A 23,893-nucleotide genomic window follows, 5' to 3' on the forward strand; every position below is an offset into this window, starting at 1 on the left:
CAGGAAAAGAAAGATGGGCTTTGATTAAGGATGGGAGAGGGGGATAGTTATAGAAAAAGTGAAGGACCAAGAGTAGTCAAAATGAAGGTAAAAACAGGAAAGGGAGATAAGCTTTGATTAAGGAGGAGAGAGGGAGATAGTTACAGAAGAGGGAGGGAAGAGCATGAAATAATAGTAAGACTATCTAAAAAATGTTATAAAGAATCACATTGTTCTACCTAAAGTTAAATATAATACATTTGTATTTGTATGTGTGTACATATACACATACATACAACAAGAAAAATTTTCTCCTTGAACTGACAATGCCCTCCCCAAGAGACATAGACAATCTGACAAAAAAAAAAAAAAAACCAGGCATGAGAAGCCTCCTTTTGAGTTGTCGTTCATGGTTGCTCAAGAGACTCCCCAAATATAATAGGCTATTGCTGTTGTCCTTGGTTGAATCCCAGAAGCAGAAGGTAACTCTAGCTTAAGATATGCTTTCAGACACAGGATCAAAAGGACCCCAGTTGTATCTGACCTGAAAGCCTCCTGCCTGAGAAGGAGCTTTCTGAGTGCACATAGGCACCCCATAGCCTCCAAGGCAAAGAAGCAACCAATAGTCCTACCCAGCAATGAAGCATAAGAACCATAACAACAACCAGAATGGCACAATACCCTAACTGTGCAATAGTGGTATTCATGTCTTGGCAGTAATCATCAGCTCTATAATTGGACTTTAGGTATACGCAACCAGGGAGAAACTATGTATGTCTGGTACTCAAAACCTAGCTACCACTTTACTAAAGCAACATAATTCCCAACTATACTCTGAAAATTTGTTCTCTTTACCCAGATAATGTAATTGTCATCCCTCATCAAAGAAACTTCTCTTTGCATCATATAGGGGCCATTACAGAAAACCAAAACTGATCAAAATATAGAGAACAAAGGATTGTGTGATGTCCAGTCCCTCTAACACAAATATAACACAGCCTACACCTAAGACTCCAAGATCATTGTGGAAGAGGGGTCAGAAAGATCATAAGAGCCAGGGGAATAGGATGTTTACTGTGAGATTGTGTCTCCCAGAAGTGTCATAGAGGCTATTCCCATGAAGTCTCATCAGCATGGTTACCTAAAAAAGATCTGTATAATGACCAATGAGCATGGTAATATGAAATGAGGAAAACTCACAGGGCCTCAATATACAAACAGCTATAGGCAATTTGGGGATTCTGAGAGTGGGAGAAATTGTCTTCCCCAGGAAAAAGCATTCAGATTTTCTACCAAGTAGTCACCCTGAGATTACATACACACCTATAATATTATACAGAATGAGCATGGTGTGTGTGTGTGTGTGTGTGTGTGTGTGTGTGTGTGTGTGTGTAACCACAATAAAAAAGACATGAATTTGAGAGAGCAAGGGGACTTGCATGGAAGGTGGTGGAGAGAGGAAAAAGAAGGGAGACTGAAATAACTATAATTTCAAAAAATAAAAAATTTACTATGAATTAATATCAGTAATAATAAAAATAGGGTAGAGGTGTATGTTCTACCAGTTATTAAATTTTATACAGAATAATTGTGAAAACATCATTGAACTGTAAGAGTCAGGCAGAGTGATGGAATGAAGGCACGATACACACTTAAAGAGGTGTGGAGATTTAACTCAGGGCATTGTGGGTTCTAAGGAAAAGAGGGGAATTACTCACCATGTGGTTTGCAAATAGAAAAAAATATATATAAAAACTATGCATACCTCCATAGATTAGTGTCTCAAACACAAGAGAACTAAATTGTAAATATTTACTTTAAGACATGATGATGTGTTTAAACATTGAGTTACAGAAGGATTTAAGATATGAAAATGCTAAATATACAGGGTTCATAAATTCAAAAAAAATGTTCTTACACACATGCCCTAAAACAAAGCACGGAGCAGTCAGATATTTTCAAGACTCTGAGGACCCTAAGAGAAAACTACATGGTCCCCGGAAGAAGGGAAAAAGGACAAGAACTCCTGAGAAAATTGGGAGCACAGGGGAGAGAGGGAGAGGGAGGTAGGAAAAAGAGAAGGGGAGAAGAGGAGGGGGGAGAAGAATAAGAGGGATCAGGAAGACTGAGACAGGGGAGGAATAGAGAGCCAGAAAAGAGATGCCTTAATAGAGGGAGCCATTATGGGTTTAAAGAGAAATCTGGCTCTAGGGAAATGTTCAGAGATCCACAAGGATGATCCCAACTAAGAATCTAGGCAGTAGTGGAGAGGCTGCCTTTAATGCCCTTCCCCTATAATGAGATTGATGACTACCTTAATTGCCATCCTAGAGCCTTCATCCAGTAGCTGAAGGAAGCAGAAGCAGGCACCCACAGCTAAGCACTGAGCCATACTCCTGGAATCCAGTTGTAGAGAGGAAGGAGGGATGAGCAAAGTTGTCAAGACCAGGCTGGAGAAATCTACAGAACCAGCTGATCTGACCTACTGAGAGCACAGGGACCCCAGTCATAAAGCTGGGGAACCAGCATTGGACTGAACCAAACCCTCTGAATATGGGTGCTAGTTAGGAGGCCTGGGCAATCTAAGGGACCTCTAACAGTGGAACCAGTATTTATCCCTAGTGAACAAATGGATTTTGGGAGCCCATTCCCCTTGAAGGGATACTATTTCAGCCCAGATATATGGAGGAGGGCCTAGGCCCTCCCCCAAATGATGTGACAGACTTTGACGATATGCCATGGAAGGCCTCACCATCCTTGGGGAGCCAATTGGGGTGGGTTGGGGGGTTGGTAGGGGACATGGGAGGATGGGAGGGGGAGGGAATGGGGGATGGATAGGTAAAATGATTGTTTCTAAATAAAAAAAGAAAAAAGAGCAAAGGGTTTGATGTGAAGACTGTTTGAAAGAGAATACAGAAGTCCAGGCGGTGGTGGTGCATGCCTTTAATCCCAGCACTCAGGAGGCAGAGGCAGGCAGATCTCTATGAGTTCGAGACTAGCCTGGTCTACAAGAGCTAGTTCCAGGACAGCCTCCAAAGCCACCGAGAAACCCTGTCTCTAAACCACCTCCTCCAAAAAAAGAAAGAGGTTACAGAAAACAAATACTAGAGCAGAAAGTTATAGTGTTAACCTCCATTTACTTCATTACTGAAGAAAAGGAAATATAAATGGCTGGTAGATATGGAAAAATAAATTCAAACTTCTTAGTAATCCTCCAAATGAAAAATGCATTCCTTTTAGATTAGCAAAGACTGAGAAATCTGAAGGTAACCTCTATCAACAAGAAAGAACCCAAAGGGATGTTTACATTTCCTGTGGCCAAACATCTGACTGTGTTCCATCACTGCTGCATGCTTATATCTTACTGACAAAGAGGACAAGATATACGTTGATGAGTTCACTTTAAAAAATGATTTGTATGTTATCTAAACTGGCTGAACCATAGTACTTCAGTTTCAGAGTTTTTCAAATTTGGGGATATTTACATAGAATGCATCCGAATTCCAGTCTTCAAAAGTCTTGAGGATCTGAAACTTTTTGAATGTCACACAGGCCCTTAAAAGTCAGCATTTTAGATTAGGGATGCTCAATGCACATCAGCTCACTTAATGACCCAGGAACTCAAAAGAAAAATAATTAGTCCAACTTTATTAGCAGGATATTGGTATATAAGTGTGTATGAACTATTATGCAGAAGTGAAAAGGAATAACCACAGCTACAAAGTTTAAAAAGAAAAAAACCAAACATTGCCATCTTAGAAAAGCATATGTAGATAATGTTACCACATTTCAAAAGTTCAAAGAAATTGACAAGGCTAAAATCTTGGTGTCAGTCACCTCATCAGGAAAGGCAGAGACATACAATGAGGACTGAACACGGGTCTGCTATAGGAGAAACCAAGTTCCAGCTGTCAGATTAGAATCTATCTGGTGATGGGTTCACAACCCTACATTATAGTCTTCAAGATGGCTTACAGGTTACTGTGTATTATCTCTCATACACACAGAAACACATTAAATACCTATCAAGCATAGCACTTGGTATTTAGTAACAACTAAATATTAGTTCCTATTATTCTACAAAATTCAGAGGCAGAATCAGAGAAACAAGAGACATTTACTTACCAAGACAACACATCAAAATTATTAAAATGAAAAAAGGGGAAACTTTAAATGTAATTATAAATAATTCACTAATCAATAAGCTAAGTTTAATTGATGAAAGAACTTACCCAATGTGTCACATTTCTCTTTAGCTCCACAAATGTCTTCCCTTAAAATAAAAGATTGTATTTTGAAACATTTGCAGAAAATATGGTTTCAGTGAGTCAACATAAAAATAAAGCTTTAACTCTGCCAACCCCAGTCAGTACATGCTCATAGACTTTAGAGTTAGTTTGATGCTTTATTTGTGTGTCTCAGTGGGCAATGGATGCTCTGCATGTCCATACAGTGAAGATAAAGTTGCTCTCACAGCTACAGTTTACCCCCTTCTGATAACATCAGTGGTTGTGTTAAATGTGTACACTCTCGGAAGTCAGATTTTACTTCTTGCCTCTGTGTTCCTGAGATTCTGGCTCTGTAGCAGCCAAACAGTGACCCTGTCCACCCTGCCACATATATCTCTTTCATATGTCTCTTCTCAATGTTCTTTTTCCCTCCTATCCTCCTAAATCCTTCACTGTGAACTTCTCTACTCGATTTCAGCCACAATGCAGGCCAGAACCATAGTCTAAAATGGTGTGGATAAATGAAGACAATCCTACTTTTATTCAAAAAGTAATAAAATAGACTTTTATTTCAAGGTTTTAAAAAGCTCACCTTTCCTTGAGCTTGGCCACAAAGTGAAGGATCTCATTACTCAACCATCCGAACCTCAAATATTACATATTCCTGTACTGTTGAAACAAGGTGTGATTTAGCCCTGAATGATGGTACTTAGAAAAGGAAATGGTCTTATAACAGTGGAAGTTGTTCCTAGCAAGGGAAGCCTGTAATTATGGTAAGCCCTAAAAATCCAAACCAGGGACTGAAACGCAGACGATATAGAATGACAAACAGAAACACAGGTAAAAGAGAATGAGTAAAACTGGCCCTCAGTTCTACATACATGTCAATTTCCATGTATTATCACTAACCTCTTCTTCAGTCTCTAACATGATAAGGAATGCATTTTATTTAGATCATAGCATAACTCATACGAATGATTTCCCACAATTTCAGTCAAAGAAGAGTCCAGTGCTTTCATTTCAATAGAGTTCTCATGAATACTTCTGTGTGTTCGTGAACAAGAACCAGTGTAGCCCAAATACACCAGTTCTCACACCAGAAAGAGTAGAGAATCTCTCTGCACAAGACGGTTTCAAAAGCCATACCTAGTGATGAGAACGGCAGTGTCATGGTGGGAAGGGTGAGCATCGTCCAGAACATTCTGAGTCTGCTGCCATAAGCAAAAGTTGCGTAATGTGGTAGCTGCATTAAAACTGATGACTGGTCCTTCCTGCATAAATAAGGAACAACTCAATGGAACAGCAACAGCAAACGCTGCAGCCCTGTTTGCCTCCCACATATACCAGAATTCACAGTTTATCAAATTGCGTTTTTACAGGTCCATAAAGAGTAACATTAGCCTCACTCTTAGTTTTAATAGATGTATTTAGCATTGTGATTAAAACTGATCTAGAACAATGATCAAATATTCAGGATTAGAAGTCCAGCTTTAAAAATTAATGTATTTTAAACCATTCAACATTATGGTTATAAAAGTAAATGAGTGAATTCTTCATTTTGAATTTTTTAAATGTTTGTTCATGTGTGTCATTTCTCTCATTCTACTAAACACCAATGTCATTCCATTTTATTTCCACCACACAGAATCTTTTTGAGACAGGGTCTAAGTGTGTACTGCTGGAGGTTGTCAAATTCCCTATATAGACCAGGCTGGCCTTGGACTCACAGAGATCTGTCTCCCTGCCTGCTTCTGCATTCCAAGTGCTGAGATTAAAAGCAGGCATCACCACACCCAGTTCAAATTACATTTTTAAAGTAAGCTTTAAAAGGTCTCATTTCAAGTAAGACTTCTGTAATCCAAAGCCAGGCCCATCAAAGCCAGCTAAAGTCAACAGCCCTCACCGTATCCTGCTTCTTACCTGCTCGCTGTGAATTACAACTAACTTTACAATCACTATATTTATAAGGTTCCCAATGCTTGAGTCCTTGTAGATTGCTGCAACCTGCAAGTAGATACCAAAAGATTAGATGCCTGGAATGAAACTTCCCTTTCCATGGCAAAGTAGAACCAACCTAGAGTATCTGTTCTCCAGTGCAGCTGCACATGAGAGTCTCAGGGAACATTTATCAAAGCCTGGACTCTATGGCATCCCATTTGATATGATTAATTTACATCAGAATCTCTAGGGTTGAAACATGCACCAGCATCTTGAGAGCCAGCACCCTAAGCCTTGCTACCTATAACAGTCTACGACTCAACAGACCTCAGTATCTGGAAAATCCACACTTGCATTTAAATCACCAAGTGCTTAATGCATATGAGTATGGAAATTGTTGCTATGGATGATTGAACAAAAACTTCACTTCCTTCAAAATCAAATATATTTATTTATATGACCACAATAGTCCACTGAAGTATATAAGCTATTGTATTTTCGTAGTTTTACTTATTTCTCTCCCAAAGTGTCCGCTATTTCCAATTGTGACCAGGATTACTCCTGCAATCCAGGGTGGAGGAGATTCATCCAGTCACATGATCAGCCACAGAAGTAGTCCCATCTCAAGCTGAGCCTCGGTTTTCCAATGCTGGAGAACTCAACGTTGTGAGGCTTTACCTAAGCTCAATCTAGGATGGCTAAGGTTTTCTCCATCCGCAGCCTCACAGCCTCTTCTTATAAACACAAAGAGGTTAGCACTGCAGAAATGCCTTACACAGCCCCTTCCCCTTTAATTAAACTGGGTCACCTGTACAAAAGAAACCATTCCTAATGCACAATGGATGACTGTCCAAGTCATGGAAGTTCACTGTTCTAGGGATTGGTACAGCACTTGGTCATTGAATTAAAATGTCCTATATCTATTCTTTGCTACATTTAGATGGAGATGAAGAGGATATGGTCCCTAACTTTTTAGAGAAGAGTTTGCTAGATTCACCAGTACCAGGCTCCTCCATTGGCCAAGGCAACTACAACACAATGTATAATAGGCCTCTGACAAATGCCTCCACAAAACTGAAGTCAAAAGCATCTCTGGGGCTGCAGACTTAGGTCAACATGAACATGCACATTCTAGTACTTTTCCCAGGGTTTTAGGTGGGCAGCCACAACTATTTATAGGCATGTAGCTCTGCTTGCAGTAATGTCTCTGGCTCTAGTGCCAAGAGTAACAAGAGCAGTGGTAGCCCCTGTGTGGATAATAGTTAAGACAAAGACAGCTACATGATTGGCAATTTCAAGCAGCAGTATTAGGATTGCAACACTGGTCACCTTAGACATGATACACTTCATTAGTTAAGAATTTGGAGTTAGGGCTGGAAGATGGCTCAGTTGGATAAAGTGCTTACCTGAGTCTGGATCCCCAGTGCTGATGTAAAATCCAGACACAGTGGCACATGTCTGTAACATGGGAATGTGGGCAGAGCTAGGCAGATCTTTGGAGCTTGCTGGCCAGATAGTCTAGCCAGTTAGTAAGCCCAGGATCAAACAGAAGCCCAGTCTCAAAAAAAGTGACAATAAAGAACTCAGCAGGTGATACTTATAAATTTGTGTGTGAGCAAGTGTGTATGTGCATCTGTGTGAAAGAACAATAACTAAAGAATAAGAAGGGATGAATCTGAAAGGCCACAGGGGAAATGGGAGGAGTTGGAGAGAGGGGAAGATAATAGTGGAAAAACTGTACTCCTATGAAATTCTTGAGAAATATGTATAAAATAATAATTTTTAAAATAATGAAACAGTTCTCCCTTTAAACGTCAATTTTCCTTTTTTGTGTGTGGGGGGTTTGAGACAGGGTTTCTCTGTGTAGTTTTGGAGCCTATCCTGGCACTTGCTCTAGAGACCAGGCTGGCCTTGAACTCTCAGAGATCCGCCTGCCTCAGCCTCCCCTCCCAAGTACTGGGATTAAAGGCATGCACCACAAATGCCCAGCTAAACGTCAATTTTCAATGATCTAAATTCACCTCGAATTTTCCATTTTAAGAACAGATTTAAAACCTTTAATATAAACATGGTTTTATATTGAAAAATAATGTGGTAAGCATAGAGGAAGCTATCTTACACTGACTTGGGCCTCCATATGTACACACACACACACACACACACACACACACACACACACACACACACACGTACACATGTGCAGACACACATACGTACATGTGCACGTGTACCTACACATGCTGCACTAACATGCATCACACAGATACAAACATGGGGTAAAGAAACAAATGTTACAGTATGGGGAAGTTGTTCAGTAGAAGGAACTTGCTAACATGTACAAAGCACTGGGTCTGATCACAAATGGAAGAGGAAAAGAAAGAAGGAAGAAGAGGTGGAGGGAGAAGAGGAGGAGGAAAGAATGCCATGTGTTTGCTTTCCTAACTGTACATGCATTCTTGGTTTAATGCTTGCTCTTTATAAGCATTGTGTTCACACATGACATGTGTGCCTTTCACTGCATTCAGATATGTAAAGGCCCGGCACTGAGAAACTCTGGGCAATAATGTTGAATTGGTACTCAAAGCGATGAGTAGCCAGAATGACCATTGATATTCAAGAGAATTTTAAAATGAGTATGTTCAGGGCAAGCTCTCATGTCTAGAACCTAACATGTTACAACAGATTCTCTTATGATGATTTCCTAATTAAATAGTAAGTAATAAATTAGCAAAGAAGATATATATTGAAATGTTATGTAGCAATCCATTCAATTCTCACAAGTCTTGTGAGAAAAGAACTCTTATAGTTTCATGTTCTAGACTAGGAAACTAAAATATAGAGCTAATGCCCTATAAAATGTTAAGAGTTAAGAAAATACTCCAGAACCCAACTCTATATGGAAGTCTAATTGTAGAACTTTAGCCCTCCATGTAATCTGGTGCAACACCAGCATTCTGCCTCAAGTTCTTCCCAATTTGGTCTTGCTACCAAAATTATTTCACAGCTCTCTTGCCACTTCTTGCCTTCCCCAGTGATGTCCAATGGGTCATGTGACCTGGCCTTGGAGAAGTTCTGTGTGGTCAGGAACCTGGGTTTTAGATCCAGCTCTATCAGTACTCGTTGTTCAGCTCTGGATTTATCCACAGTTGTTACAATATTTACAATAAAGCTGAGGTTCAACCAAGATGAACACATCTGTCCCAGTGTCCTTGTGTATTGGATTAGAATTAGTAAAGCAATGTTAGGAGAGAGTTGTGAAGGGCATGTTTTCTAAAGGATAAAATCATCACATGGCTTGAGAAATGTTGAGTTTGGAAAGTATCTTCACTGAGTATTGAAAAGCTAATATAAACACAATGATACAGAAGCATTACCTGCAGTATTTCCTGTCCCTATTGGGGCACAGTCATCTCTTCTCACCAGGGGACCATGTTACAGGGTCGATACTCCATGGCACTCAGTAAGAAATGCTACACCAAATGCCAGGTAAATCTGGTATATCACCTTGTTCTACATAGTTTTTCTTGAACTAATTAAGATGTATTTTTATAACAAAACCAAAAGGAACAGATGGAAGAAATGCCAGGAGCCATCACTGTTGTATAGGACCTCTTGTAAAGATTGTCAGCATGAGTAACCCATTATGTTGGGAAAATAGCTAACTTTAATCCCAATCTTCCTCTCCCCTTCCCCAAATAAGCAGAACCTGGGCTAACAGGTGATAGCAAACATTCAACAGTTAGGTTACTTAGCAACCCTTCCTCCTATGACCACTTCACCCTGCTAACAACCTGCTTTAATTACACCTCTATGCTTGTCCCCCACCCCCCCCGCCCCGCCCCGTTATCCTGTCTACCTCCAAGAACTCATGTACCAGGCAAGGACCACTCTCCTGATAAATCCCTGCCCCACCAAGTTCATCTGCTATGTAAGGTCTCTGAGAAAAAAAGATTTTGCAACTTAATCAGAAAAAAAAAGTACTTTTATTTCTTTTTAGTAGTGTTTGCTCCCTGGCATCAACACTTCTTACATAATAGGTTTCAACGAGTAATAAATATTATTTTATAAATAGCTAGCAATAGATGAGTCAAGAAAAAATGTTATAAGCTGTATTTCTTGCATCCTTAGGACAAATTCTAGGCAAAATCTATTTTATACAAAATGTGAAACAAGCTGGGCATTGGTGGCACACACCTTTAATCCCAGCACTCGAGAGGCAGAGGCAGGCAGATCTCTGTGAGTTTGAGGCCAGCCTGGTCTCCAGAGCCAGTGCCAGAATATGCTCCAAAGCTACACAGAGAAACCCTGTCTCAAAAAAACAAAAAAAATGTGAAACATATTACTATATCCTAGTCATTAACAAACATTTGGAAAATAACCCTATAGCACAGCATAGCAAAAAAGTCATATATGGCTTAAGTAGAGGCCACCTTAATTACAAAGTTTTTATAAAATTCTGGTCCCTACAAAGCAATTTATTTTAAAAGGACGTTGTTCTTTTCTTGTTCAGAAAGATCTTTTTGTTTGTAAATTGAAAACGATGCCATTCCCCATATATAAGGAGAACATGTGCAAAGAATTAAGGCTACACAAAACATCAAGTCACAGCAAGGGAAAAATGTCATGCATGAAGTATGCAAGTGTATCATTTGTGTTTATTTCAGTGGGTTAACATTTTCTCCATCTTGAATAACAACAGTAAAAAAAAAAAAAAGGGAATCTAAAAATGGTTGAAAGACACATAAGAAAGTGCTCAACATCCTTAGCCATCAGGGAAATGCATATCAAAACAACTCTGAGATACCATCTTACACCTGTCAGAATGGCTAAAATCAAAAAAACCAATGACAGTTTATGGTGGAGAGGATGTGGAGAAAAAGGAAAACTCCTCCCTCCATTGCTGGTGGGAGTTCCAACTTGTACAGCCACTTTGGAAATCAGTATGGCGACTCCTCAAGAAAATGGGAATCAGTCTACCACAAGATCCAGCAATTCCACTCTTGGGCATATACCCAAAAGAAGCACATTCATACAACAAGGACATCTGTTCAACTATGTTTATAGCAGCATTATTTGTAATAGCCAGAACTGGGAAATAACCTAGATGCCCCTCAACTGAACAATGGATAAAGAAAATGTGGTACATTTACACAATGGAGTACTACTCAGCAGAAAAAAATGGAATCTTGAAATTCACAGGAAAGTGGATGGAAGTAGAAGAAACCGTTCTGAGTGAGGTAACCCAGTCACAAAAAGACAAACATGGTATGCAGTCACTCATATATGAATTTTACACATAGAGCAAATGATTACCAGGCTACAATCCACACTGCCAGAGAAGCTAGGAAACAAGGAGGAACCTAAGAGAGACATAACATGATACCCCGGAAAAGAGGAAAGGGACAACATCTCCTGAGCAAATTGGGAGCATGGGGGAGGGGAGAGGGAGCTAGGAGAATGAGAAAGGGAGAAGAGGAGGGGTGAGGAGGACATAAGGGAACAGGAAGGTTGAGTAGGGGGAAGAATAGAGTAGAACAAAATAAGAGATACCATAGGAGAGGGAGACATTATAGATTTAAAGAGAAATCAGGCACTAGGGAAATGTCCAGAGATCTACAAGGATGACACCAACTAACAATCTAAGCAACAGTGGAGAGGCTACCTTAAATGCCCTCCCCTGATAACGAGATTGACAACTAACTTATATGCCATCCTAGAGCCTTCATCCAGCAGCTGATGGAAGAAGAAGCAGACACCCACAGCTAAACACTGAACTGAACTGGAATCCAGTTGCAGAGAAGGGGGAGTGATGAGCAAAGGGGTCCATACCAGGCTGGTGAAACCCACAGAAACAGCTGACCTGAACAAGGGGGAGCTCTTGGTTTCCAGACTGATAGCTGGGAAACCAGCATGGAACTGATCCAGACCCCATGTAGGTGGGTGTCAGTGAGGAGGCCTTGGAAATCTATGGGGCCTCTTGTAGTAGATCACTACTTATCCCTAGTATAGCAATGGACTTTGGGAGCCCATTCCACATGGAGAGATACTCCCTCACCCTAGACACATGGGGGAGGGCCTAGGCCCTATCCCAAAGATATGATAGACTCTGAAGACCTCCCCATGGAAGGCCTCACCCTCTCTGGGGAGCAGAAATGGTATGGGTTAGGTAGAGTGTAAGTGGGGGGCAGGGAAGGAAGAGAGGGAGAAGGAACTGGGTTTGACATGTAAAACAATCTTGTTTCTAATTTAAATAAAAATTGAGAAAATAGAATAAAATAAAAGATAAAAATTAATTTAATAATTAAAATAAAAGGTACAAAGTTAATGTAAGAGAACATTTTCACTTGATAAGTACCTTTAATAATATTAACTATGCCTCAATAAATAAGACTAATGTCGTGATCATCTAATGAAATCCCTTCATTGGTATCACTACGTGTGTGGGAGTGACTGAAACACAAGGGAGAGTGCAGTTCTCTAGTATCTAGTAGGCATTTAAGGCTCCTTAAAGCTGTATCAATCATTTAATAGCAAAGTGAACATGCCAAAGAAAATGCTCTAACTGCCATCACTTTGGGTTAATTAATAATGCTTATGCAAGCGCCATCTTAGCCTGATGCTGTCACCTCAAGAATAAAAGATATAAAGATATAGGACAGCAAATAATGAACTATTCCTGCCTGTTTAGCATACTTATTTCATTAAATTTATTATACCATAAGTGTGTTCTTCATCAGTAATATTAACCCCAAGTATGTTTGAGACCACTTGGAAACCACTGAGTTATTTTCATAATGTAATATGGCACACTAACAAATAAATTAGATGATTAAATTATTGAAAAAAATCTTGTTCTAGATTAGTAAGATTCAATAATTTTCTGTCAAATTTTGTATATATATATATGTATATGTATATGTATATATGTGTGTGTATGCCTATTTACTTAACTTAGTTATTTTCTCATTTACAAGTAAAACAACACACACACACACACACACACACACACACACACACACACACACACGTTGTCATCACCTTGAAATATGCCATCACATATTTCAAATCAAATCCATTTTTTGATTCTTCCTAAATTACTATAATGAAAACAATATTAATAGGCAGTGTTTGAAAATTCAGTTGCTGTCTTCTAAGATGCATAAAAGACTACTGATTTTTATAAGTTGACTTTGTACCCTGCCACTTTGCTGAAAATGTCAACTGCATCTAGAAACCTGGTGAAAATTTTGGGGTTTCACATATAATATCACCTGCAAATAGGGATAACTTGATTATAATTTTATCCCTTTAATTTCTTTCTTTTGCCTTATTGTTCCAACTTGTGCTTCCTACACTATATTGGAAAAGAATAGGGATGGTAAACAGTCCTTTCTGGTTTCTTATTTTAATGGGGCTTCTTCAAGTTTTTCTCCCTTTAGGATGATATTGGCTCTCTCTCTCTCTCTCTCTCTCTCTCTCTCTCTCTCTCTCTCTCTCTCTCTCTCTCTCTGTGTGTGTGTGTGTGTGTGTGTGTGTGTGTGTGTGTGTGTATTTACCAAGTCTGGATGCTAGAGTAATACTGGTTTAGTAGACCAAGTTTTGAGTGCTCCTTATGTTCCTATTAGCTTTTAAGAGTTTAAGAAGGATTGACTGTAGATCTTCTTTGAAAGTCTGACAGAATTCTGCTGTGAATCCATCTGGGATTAGACTTTTCTAGTTAGAAGGCTTTTTATTTCTCTTTTCCTTGGTTGGGGGTCTGTTTGGGCTGCTTTAACTTTGGTAGTTTTGGATCAAACAATAAATTAATTTATTCCTTTTATATTGTCCAACTTCATAGAGTACACATTCCCATTTACAATACCATCAAAGTCAATAAAATACCTTGTAATAACCCTAGCTAATGAGGTGAAAGAGCTCTATAATGAAAACTTCAAATTTCTGAAGAAAGAGATTAAAATACACTTTAGAAAATGAAAAGGCATCCCAACTTCATGGGTCGTTAGGGGAAATATTGTGAAAATAACCATCCTACTAAAAGCAATGTAGAGATGCAATGCAATCCCAATCAAAATACCCACAACATTCTTCACAAAAATAGGGAAAAAAATCATAAAATCCATATAGAACCAGAAAAGACCTCAGATAAGCAAAGCAATTTTGTGGGGAAAAAAATACTGGAGGGATTGCTGTTCCAGACTTCAAGATATACTGTAGAGCAACAGTAATACAAACAATATGGTATGGAAGCAAAACATGCAGAACAGAGGAATAAGACATTAGGTCCTAAATGAGAACCCATAACTACAGCAATCTGGTTATTTGACAAAGGAGAGGGTAAAATACATACACTGAACAAATGGTACAGGGAAAACTGGATCCACATACAGAAGAATAAAATTAGACTATCATTATATCATTCTGCACAAAAATTATATCCAAGTGGATAAAGATCTCAATTTGAAACCTGAAACACTAAAACTGCTAGCAGAAAACATAGGAAGTGCCATATAAGATATAGGTGTAGGAAGGGACTTTCTGAACAGGACTGTATTTCCAGAGGAATTTAGGACAACCATCTACAAATGAGATCTCATCAGCCAAAAGTCTTCTATACAGCTAAGGAAATAGTCAATCATGATGAAGCCCACAGAACAGGAAAGAATCTTTTCCAGCTATACATGTGACAGAATATTAATATCCAGACTATACAAAGAACCCAGAAACAAAGAGTCAAAGAAACAAATGATCCACTTAAAAAGTGATCTAGATCTCTAAACAGAGAGTTCTCAATAGGAGAAAGAAAAATGGCTATGTGTAGGGAGCCGTCCCTGCATTCTCCATTACAAGATGGTGCCTGCCGGATGCAGGGAGCCGTGCCTGCAGCTATGAAATACCTCAAAAAGTGTTCATCATCCTTGTGAATTGGAGTAATTGAAATCATAACAACTTTGAGATTTCATCAAAGAATCCTCTCTTTACAGCAAAGAGATCACAGAAAACCACAACTGGACAAAACACAGAGATCAACAGGTCATAGGTAGCCCAGCCCAGTAGATAAATCTACATCACAGCTCCTGCCTATAACTCAAAGAACATAGCAGAAGAAAGACAGAAAAATTGTAAGAGCCAGAATACTAAAACTTCTACTGGGATACAGTCTGCCATAAAAATGGCTGCATATAGAAGACTGGAACAGCAGCAATATCAATGGCCATGTTACCATGGAAGTGGAAAGCTGTGTGGGGTCTCACCCCTGGACTAAGAACTACAGCAACTATTGATTACTGGGAGCAGGAAAATTAGCCTCAAGGCATGAGCCCCTTATTGGCTGTCCAGTGCCGAATGGCCAGCCTTGAAACCATATATACACAAACAACAAAAATACTCAGGAGATGTAAACACTCAGACACGCACACACGCATGCAAACACATGCACACACACATACACTCACACAGAGAAACAGAAACACACCCAGATACAGACACATTCATACACAGACATACACACATACACACACACACACACATATAATCAAGAAAAAACTGTCTACACTTGAGAGTGGGGAGCATAGGAAGGATTGGAGATAGCTCAGAGGGGTTGGAAGGGCAGATAGGGTTTGCGAGTGATGTAACTATTTCAATTAAAAAATATTAAAAATTAAAAAGGAATCAGGGGGAACTAGGTACAACTCACTAGCTCCCTCTTCAGCCAGAGAGCCATTGGATACTAAGTGAGGACAGTTCTCTACATCTTTAGAGCTATTTTGAAAATGGACTTCAAAGAGATAAAACATGTTGACTGGACCTGATAACCTCTGGTATGACCACCTCTCCTATTGTGCTAAGGATGCAAGTTTTCAAGAAGTGTGAGACATTAAATGCTAAGACTAAGAAAGCTTTCGGTTAAATCCAAAGAATCCATCGCCCTTTTTCGAAGTTTTCTTCCATCTGTAATGTTTACAACCTTTTTAACCAACAAATACATGTATGGAACCTTCACGCATACTGACTTTGATACATCCTCACTTAACATCAAACCCAGAAGTCTTTTGAAATTTGGCTTCTGTGGGGGAGGGAAGCACACACACACACACACACACACACACACACACACACACACACACACACACACACACACACGCCTAACCCTCTCCTACATGTTTCTTCTACTCCTCTACTAACATGAGTGGGGCCTCTTCTCAGCTCTGCCCCATCTATCACCCTAAAGTGAACTGAACAGCCAACAGCATCACACAGGCCTAAGCTCCAGCAGAAATCTGAACTCCTCCTAGTGAAAACCTTGCAAGTGCTGTGTCCATGCCCTGGCTGTTGTTTCAATGAATATCAGACGCAGGAGTCTTTTTGTGGTGAAAAAAAAAAGTCTGCTTGCTTTCAGGAAGCTTCAAAATGACCAAAACTCTTCAAAAATTATAACATTAGCTGATCTTTATAGAAAATAAAAATGTCAGAACTTTTATTAAGTATAGAAATATCATCAAAAATAGCTCTTCCGTAATTGCTGGTGATTTCCTTTGTTTCCTTTAGTCAGTATGTCCAAAGCGCCGCCCTCAGTAATCTATTATCAACCACTCTTCAAACCCTGCTGTCATTATAAAATCTAGTGTTCCATTCAGTATCTCCTTCTAGACAATTTTCCTAACAAATGTCACTTTTTCTCACCAAGTTAATCCAATGTCCAATAGAATTGATTCAATATTCTACATGGTAAATGACACAGTCCATACCATAATTCTTATTAGAACACCCATGGCCACACCCACACACAGATAAATAAAGGGCTAGATAATTATTTTGGATCCAGAAGTTTAAAAATTGCCATCAGTATATGCTTATATTCATAATCTCTGTCTTCGTTTTAGATCAGTCCAAATACATGAGTGAGTGTGTGGTACAATTTCAGAAATTAGTTTTGGATCATCTGCTTTTTTATCATAATGTACTGCCTTCACAAAAATTATTATTCCATCCTACTTGTTCATCATCTCAGTAACTTAACTGAGTACCCACTTTGTATATTTAGGCAACATCTAACCTGATATAATTGCAAGGACTTTGGACAAAGTGTCACAGGGAAGGAAATGAGATCTTAGGATCTTTAAATCACAGTAACTTTAACTGGGGAATTCCACCTAAGGAAACAGGCAAGGTCACACAGAGGTTTCTTCCACAAGTCTTTGCCATCACACAGGCCTCAATTCCATCTGTGCAGAGGCACTTCCTGTAATAAAGTGTGTCCCTAATAATGCCGGGACACTCAGGGAAGGGTGACATGGGTGAGCTGACACATGTGCGTGGATGTGTACCTGTGCATGCAGACAGTTGACATGTCTTCACGCTACTAGACCTGTGGATACCAGCATCACCACTGTTCAGCAGAGAGTCTTAACACCAAAGCAAAGACTACTGTAGTCCACATCTCCCAAGACAGCTCCGCTTGCAATGTGTCTATAACTTAGAAGATGGTGTGCTAAACTTCTGATTAAGGGGATGTAGTAGCAGTGAAAGACACACCTTCTTCCCTCCATGACAACAGATAGAGGTTTTAACGTTGCGATTCCAAGATCAATTAATTAAGCAAGGACACTCTCTGTCACTAGAGGGCAGAAGCCATTCACAGAAAAAAACACTTCAAGGCTTTCCCTGTGAAAGCTGCATTTTCAAGTGTAAAAGCTGCCAGAGTTAACCAGATGAAATTCTGGCTCTAATGAAAACACAACTTGCTCATGTCTAGAGTTTGGAAAAACATTTTAAAATTATATATGAAAAACATCAAATGGAACATTTTAGATGATGTAAGAATCACATTAAGTTGGGACTGAAGGGATAGTTCAGCATTTAGATGCCTCAGCCGTTAAAGGCTAGGCTCACAACCAAAAATTCTGTAAGAATACCTGCTGCTCTTGTAGAGGACATGAGTTCAATACCCAGGTCAGGCAGCTCAGGACCACTGAAGGGGATCTCCCTCTTCTGGCCTCTAAGGGCACACACACACATAGAGTTTCCTCACAAAATAATAAACATACAATAGATCTTTAAAAAGAAGCCTATTGTGGTACTTACAATTGACATCAGGGTTAACACATAGTGCTGCAAATTCTGCCCATGATGATGAACCATCTTAGCATCAGCTGTGACCATAACTTCCACATATCTCGGGTATGATAAAAAACGCTTATTCCTGGAATGTAACTGACTCCTTTCGCCTTCCGATCTGAACACCACTTCCTTCTCTGTACCAATGTCTCCCGTCATGTTGCTGAAGTTAAGAGAGGGCAAAGCAGTTTTCTTCGTTTGATTTTCTGGAAAGAAGGATAAAATAATACAGCGTAAAGTCATTCAACTGGATGTGATTAACATAGTGCACAAAGTAGAGCAGCCACAACACAGTATTTGCACTGAGTGATACCACTGTTCATCATAATAAGTAGTTGACAGTGCTCATATTTTCAGAGCTATATGAGCAACACTGACTCTAAGCTTTATTTTAACAGATATGATTATTTAAAAATATTTATTTACCAATGAGTGAGAGGTAAGTATAAAGAAAGTCCTGCTTTCCTTGATAGGCAAATATGTTCTTAAGTCCCTATAGTCACTACATAGCAGTCACATGACATCGGTGACATTTCATAGAATAAAGATGAAAACAAACTTGCATTATGCAATATGTGAAAGCAGAACAACTCACCCTAAAAAAATGTCTCAACAGGCAGCCACTCAAACAAGAAAATCAACTATTGATTGAAGAAATTATGCTCATGAACCCCAGACTGATAGTTGGGAAACCAGCAAAGGACTGTTCCAGATCCCCTGAATGTGGACATCAGTGAGGAGGCCTCGGCAATCTATGGGGCCTCTGGTAGTAGATCAGTATTTATCCATAGTATACGAATGGACTTTGGGAGCCCCTACTACATAGAGGGAAACTCTCTCAGCCTAGACACACAGGGGAGGGCCTAGGTCCTGCTGCAAATGACGACAGACCTTGAAGATCCCCCATGGAAGGTCTCACCCTCCCTGGGGAGCAGAAAGGGGATGGGATAAGGTTTAGTGGGGGGCAGGGGAGGAGGGGAGGAAGAGGGAACTGGGACTGACATATAAAACAAGCTTGTTTTCTAATTTAAATAAAAATTAGAAAAACATTCTGTTAAAATTTTATGAAGATGATAACATTACATGCTTGATGATTTTCATTGTTTGCTTATGTAGAGAATTATTAAGCACTGTGATTAAAGGCACTACTTTTAAGCACTGTGTAAAAAATTAGCATTTAAATATTTGAATATCTATAATACAAAAGGTTCATGAATAACATGACTGTGTGTGCAATTTTTTTTCCTTCATATTCTCCTTCTCTTCTCTTTCCTACTGTTACCTCCTGTTAACTTTCCTGAAATTGTTGGGTGGTTGTATTTTCAACAGAAAAAATGGACCAAAGGAGTCAGGTAAAAAGAAATTAAAACTTCTGAGCCATTTATACACTAAATAATCAACAACCAACAAGATTTTGTTGCACTACACACACACACACACACACACACACACACACACACACACACACACACACACCAGTGAAATGATTCACTTCATTAAAATATGAATGGAGTCATGTGGGGATAGCAGACAATGAAAGCCATTAAGCACTGTTTCCATTATCTTCAACATCTGTCTTATGTATTACTGTGCCCTCAGGTATGAAAACTGCTCCCTGTTATCTTTCCCTTGGGGTCCCTCAACCACTGATTATCAGTGACCAGTTGCTGGCCTGAAGAAGATCCCAGATGAACTGATACATATAAATCTCTGGCTACTCAGAAAGGCTGAAGGTTTATGTTTCAATCTATTTGTTCCTGTTTTCGGGTTATTGGAAACAAAATTGTACCAAGCATTTATACACTTAAAGCACATTTAGGAAGTGGGGCATGCACATCACCTCATAAAGCTTACAGACCAGAGAAGGAGACAGAAACACAAAATAAAGGATGAAATTGTGGGTTCTTTAAGTGCCTCAATAATAATTCAACCAAGTGACAAGTTATTCCACCTACCAGGCTGGCTAACATTCAGAAGTTGGTAATGCCAGGCATTGACCTAACTTCTTTTAAAAGCCATCAGGCAAGTTAGATGTGCATTCACCCCATGGACTGTAATCCTGCAACATAGTAACATCCACTGAGTCACACGAGGTCTTCACAGCAAGAACAGAGACAAAGGGAATAGACTAGGGACCCTAGAAATACACCCTCTCTTATACTACCAAGTGATCCTTAGCAAGGTAGCCAAGACCATTCAATGTGCAAAATGATCTAAAAATCAATTAAAAACCTAAGAGAAATGCAGAAACTGTAAAATTCTTAAAAGGAAATGTGGGGACATTTTTCATGACTTCTGATTTGCAATGAGTCCTTGAATGTGATACCAAAAGCAAAAGGAAGAATAATACAGCTGGAGAATTAGAATTGCATATCGCACAGAAATCTTGAAAAGGAAGCAATGAAGCATAGCCCTTATCTTATAATTAAGTTCAAGACCACATGTAAACTAAAAGATACTGTGACATTTTTGCTAATCATCAGTACAAATACTGATATGTAACAACGGGTTTCAAGTCTAGAAACCCAGAGTGGGGATTTTCAACTAATACAGGATTCTGTGGGCCGATGAAGTGTAAAGGAGAAATGGAAGAACACCATAACTTACCAAACAACACTACATTACCCATACATATCTCAGTTTACTTATACACCATTTGAAATAATCATAGGAAAATATACAACAATGGAAACAACTTATTCAAATCTACAAATTCATGTTTGATTGGCATGTGGTAGGAATGAATCTTGCCACTATAAGTGAAGGAAATGAGAAAAGTTAAACATAGCATACTTTCGTGTAGGTAAAATTTAATATTAAGTGCATTTTAAAAGACAGGTGCATATGGTAACGCTACCTTTAAAAAGTCAAAGAGATTAGAAATTGGGAATTAGAGTATCACTTGCTTCAGATGCTGCAAGGAAGTGAACAGAATGTTGGGGAAGGAAGTGCAGTTATGTTCAAGCCCTTTATGATGTGCTGGCTCATACTCACAAATATGCAGAACACAACTAACAAGCCCTTAGTAAATACATCAAAAATGATTACCACTACATCGATATGACCTCCGGCATGACTATCATATTCTGCTGTTTGCTAGCTAAAGCACTAAGATAATAAAATTGAATGCACAGTATGAGTACTAAGGAAATTGTTTTCCCACTTTTCAAAATTTAATTTAACACATTAAAAAACTTGTCTAACTAAGATCCCAAAAGGCTCAATTTAAAGCTCTTTAAGTTACCTTTCCTGAACACAGAAATAAGTAAACGATAGAAGGGACCAACTGAGCAGGGAAACAAAAGAAACAACATAGAAAGATGCCCCTCAGACATTCAAAAGTAGGAATTTCAGTGGCATTTTAATTTGTATGTTTTACCAAAATATACGAATACATATTTATAAAATGTATATAATTGGTCAAAATATATAGAAATACACAGCCCAACTTTGATGGTATGGCATAAGAGAATGATAGAAAAAAGATTAAATTACCTTACTATCTCAGTGTCCTTTAAATGATGAAAAGTTTATGCTGTTATTATAATTTTAAGAAATAACACATTTTCTACTAAAATGACGTTTATTAACACTCCACAAGCTAAAGCACTACATCACATTGTTTTTTCTAAGTATTTATGCCTGAGCAGCATGATTAATGATGATAAAATGACTCTGGAAATACCTTACATAACTGGCCATTACCCAAAGCATATTTGCCACCAACATAGTGACATATATCTGTAATACCAGCACTTGGGTGACAGAGCAGAAGGATCAGGAGTTCAAGGTCATCTTCAGTTGCATAGCAAATCTGAGAATAGCCTGGGCTACTTGAGACGCAACCTCCAAATACCAAAGCACATTTGCCAATTCAACTAGATCACCTCTATGCAGTGCTTCCCTTTCTATTTCTGTTCTATGAAGTCAAAGACTAAAGCTGATTCTTGTCCTTTACTAATAGTAAGTGTATTACAACAGGAAACCCATTTAGACCAACCCTAACCACAAGATCACCAGTACCATACTAGAATAGAAAATCTTTAAAATTTTTGCCAGCAATAATGTCCCATAGCATAGTGTTATAACTCAAGGAGAACATTTAAATTAATAGTTACAGAAATGTACATTACTCAAAATTATGATTATACAATAATATGATTAGAAGCCCACATTTCTACTTGAATATCGGACTGCTACCTCATGCTCATAATTTTCAGCTCACCGTTTTTCAGCTTCTGGTGTCTACAAATGTCAGCAACAGCTTCCCGGTACCCATGACTGGGTCACCACTGCACACCACCAATGGGATATCTGCCCTGCCCACATTCTAGGTTCTAGCCACCTTTTCTTGTCATTTCCCCTTCAAATGTTTCTTGCATTACTCTTGTTTTTAACTGTGCACTATTTTTATTTATTTTTAAATTAAATTATAATCAATTTTTAAAACAATCATGCTCCTAAATTCATTTAGGTATTTCTCACCTTAGAATTCTTAGAATTAAAAATACAGAATTAGATTTACAAAAACCTCCCAAATGCTCTAGCCACCTTCTAGTACCTGTCTCTTCATTCATCTTTAAGTCCACTTCTAAAAAAATACTCTCTCATCTCATCTTCACTCAAGACTAAGTATATCCAAACATAGAAAATTCCCCACGGGATAAATTCTACATCTTTATCAAGAGTTCACCACCAAATACCATCACCTCATCAAGCTGTGAGTGAGAACATTGTTGGGCAATGTACTCTCCTAAGTTCAGTATATGCTCAAAGAGAGTAGGAGAAAGATTAAGTAAAGAAAAGATAATAGAGGAGAAAGACAAAAGACAATTGGGGTGTAGAAGAAATGAATAATCCATAGAGTAAGATAGAAGTGTTCAGTGGGCTACGACTTCAGCATAAGGAAAACATTAATGAGATATACAGCAGTTCCAAGACAGATCTGGTGCCTGAGAACTTCCCAATACAAAGCCTAGTGCTGCTATCTCTGAACAGGCTAATATGTATTTGAGCAAAAGAAATCATGTTTAATCTAGTGTATTAACATTTGAACTCACTGTTGAATGTACCAAAGCTTAAAAAATTGTGAGCACTTTGAAATGAGGTATGACCATATCAGAGATTATGTTACCATATTTCCTCATGGTTGAAATTCTATTCTGGGTCTATTATGTACCCGATATTTCCATGCTATTGAACTAATACTATCAATAACAGCAATATCTATATTTACTGTGTTGATTATTTCTCAAGTACTAGTTCAAGCTGCATATGTTCACCTCCTTACTATTAACGAGAACTCTCTATGAAATAAGCACTGTTATTAGAATCTATTTATTAGTGAGGGAAATTATGATGAGAAAGGTTAAGTGTACTTAATAAAATAAACGAGGGGCATTATTTTTTCACTTTTTTATTCATCTATTTATTTTACATCCTGGCCACAACCTCCCCACCCCCATCCTCTCTTCCTAGCCCCTCTTCTCCATCTCCCCCCTCACTCACAAATCCCCTCCTCTTCTGTCTCCATCCAGGAAAGGGAAGGTCTCCTATGAGTATCAATCAAACATGGTATATCAAGTTGCAATGAGACTAAGCACCTCCTCATGTATTAAGGCTGGGCAAGGAGA

At 38.7% G+C, this 23,893-nt stretch overlaps 1 protein-coding gene across 1 annotated transcript in view; it reads right to left on the minus strand.

Moving 5' to 3' along the window:
* LOC100750834 (A disintegrin and metalloproteinase with thrombospondin motifs 20) overlaps positions 1-23,893 on the minus strand; it is a 114,450-nt gene that overhangs the window by 72,541 nt on the left and 18,016 nt on the right. Inside the window, exons 4-7 of the mRNA XM_035440836.1 lie at positions 18,228-18,466; positions 6,129-6,212; positions 5,355-5,479; positions 4,212-4,252 (exon numbers count right to left, since the gene is read on the minus strand). Coding sequence (XP_035296727.1) covers positions 4,212-4,252; positions 5,355-5,479; positions 6,129-6,212; positions 18,228-18,466 — 489 coding nt within the window. The remainder of the gene's footprint in view (positions 1-4,211; positions 4,253-5,354; positions 5,480-6,128; positions 6,213-18,227; positions 18,467-23,893) is intronic.

This window comes from Cricetulus griseus, chromosome 2 (assembly GCF_003668045.3).
Source record: "Cricetulus griseus strain 17A/GY chromosome 2, alternate assembly CriGri-PICRH-1.0, whole genome shotgun sequence".
Classification (NCBI taxonomy): Eukaryota; Metazoa; Chordata; class Mammalia; order Rodentia; family Cricetidae; genus Cricetulus; species Cricetulus griseus.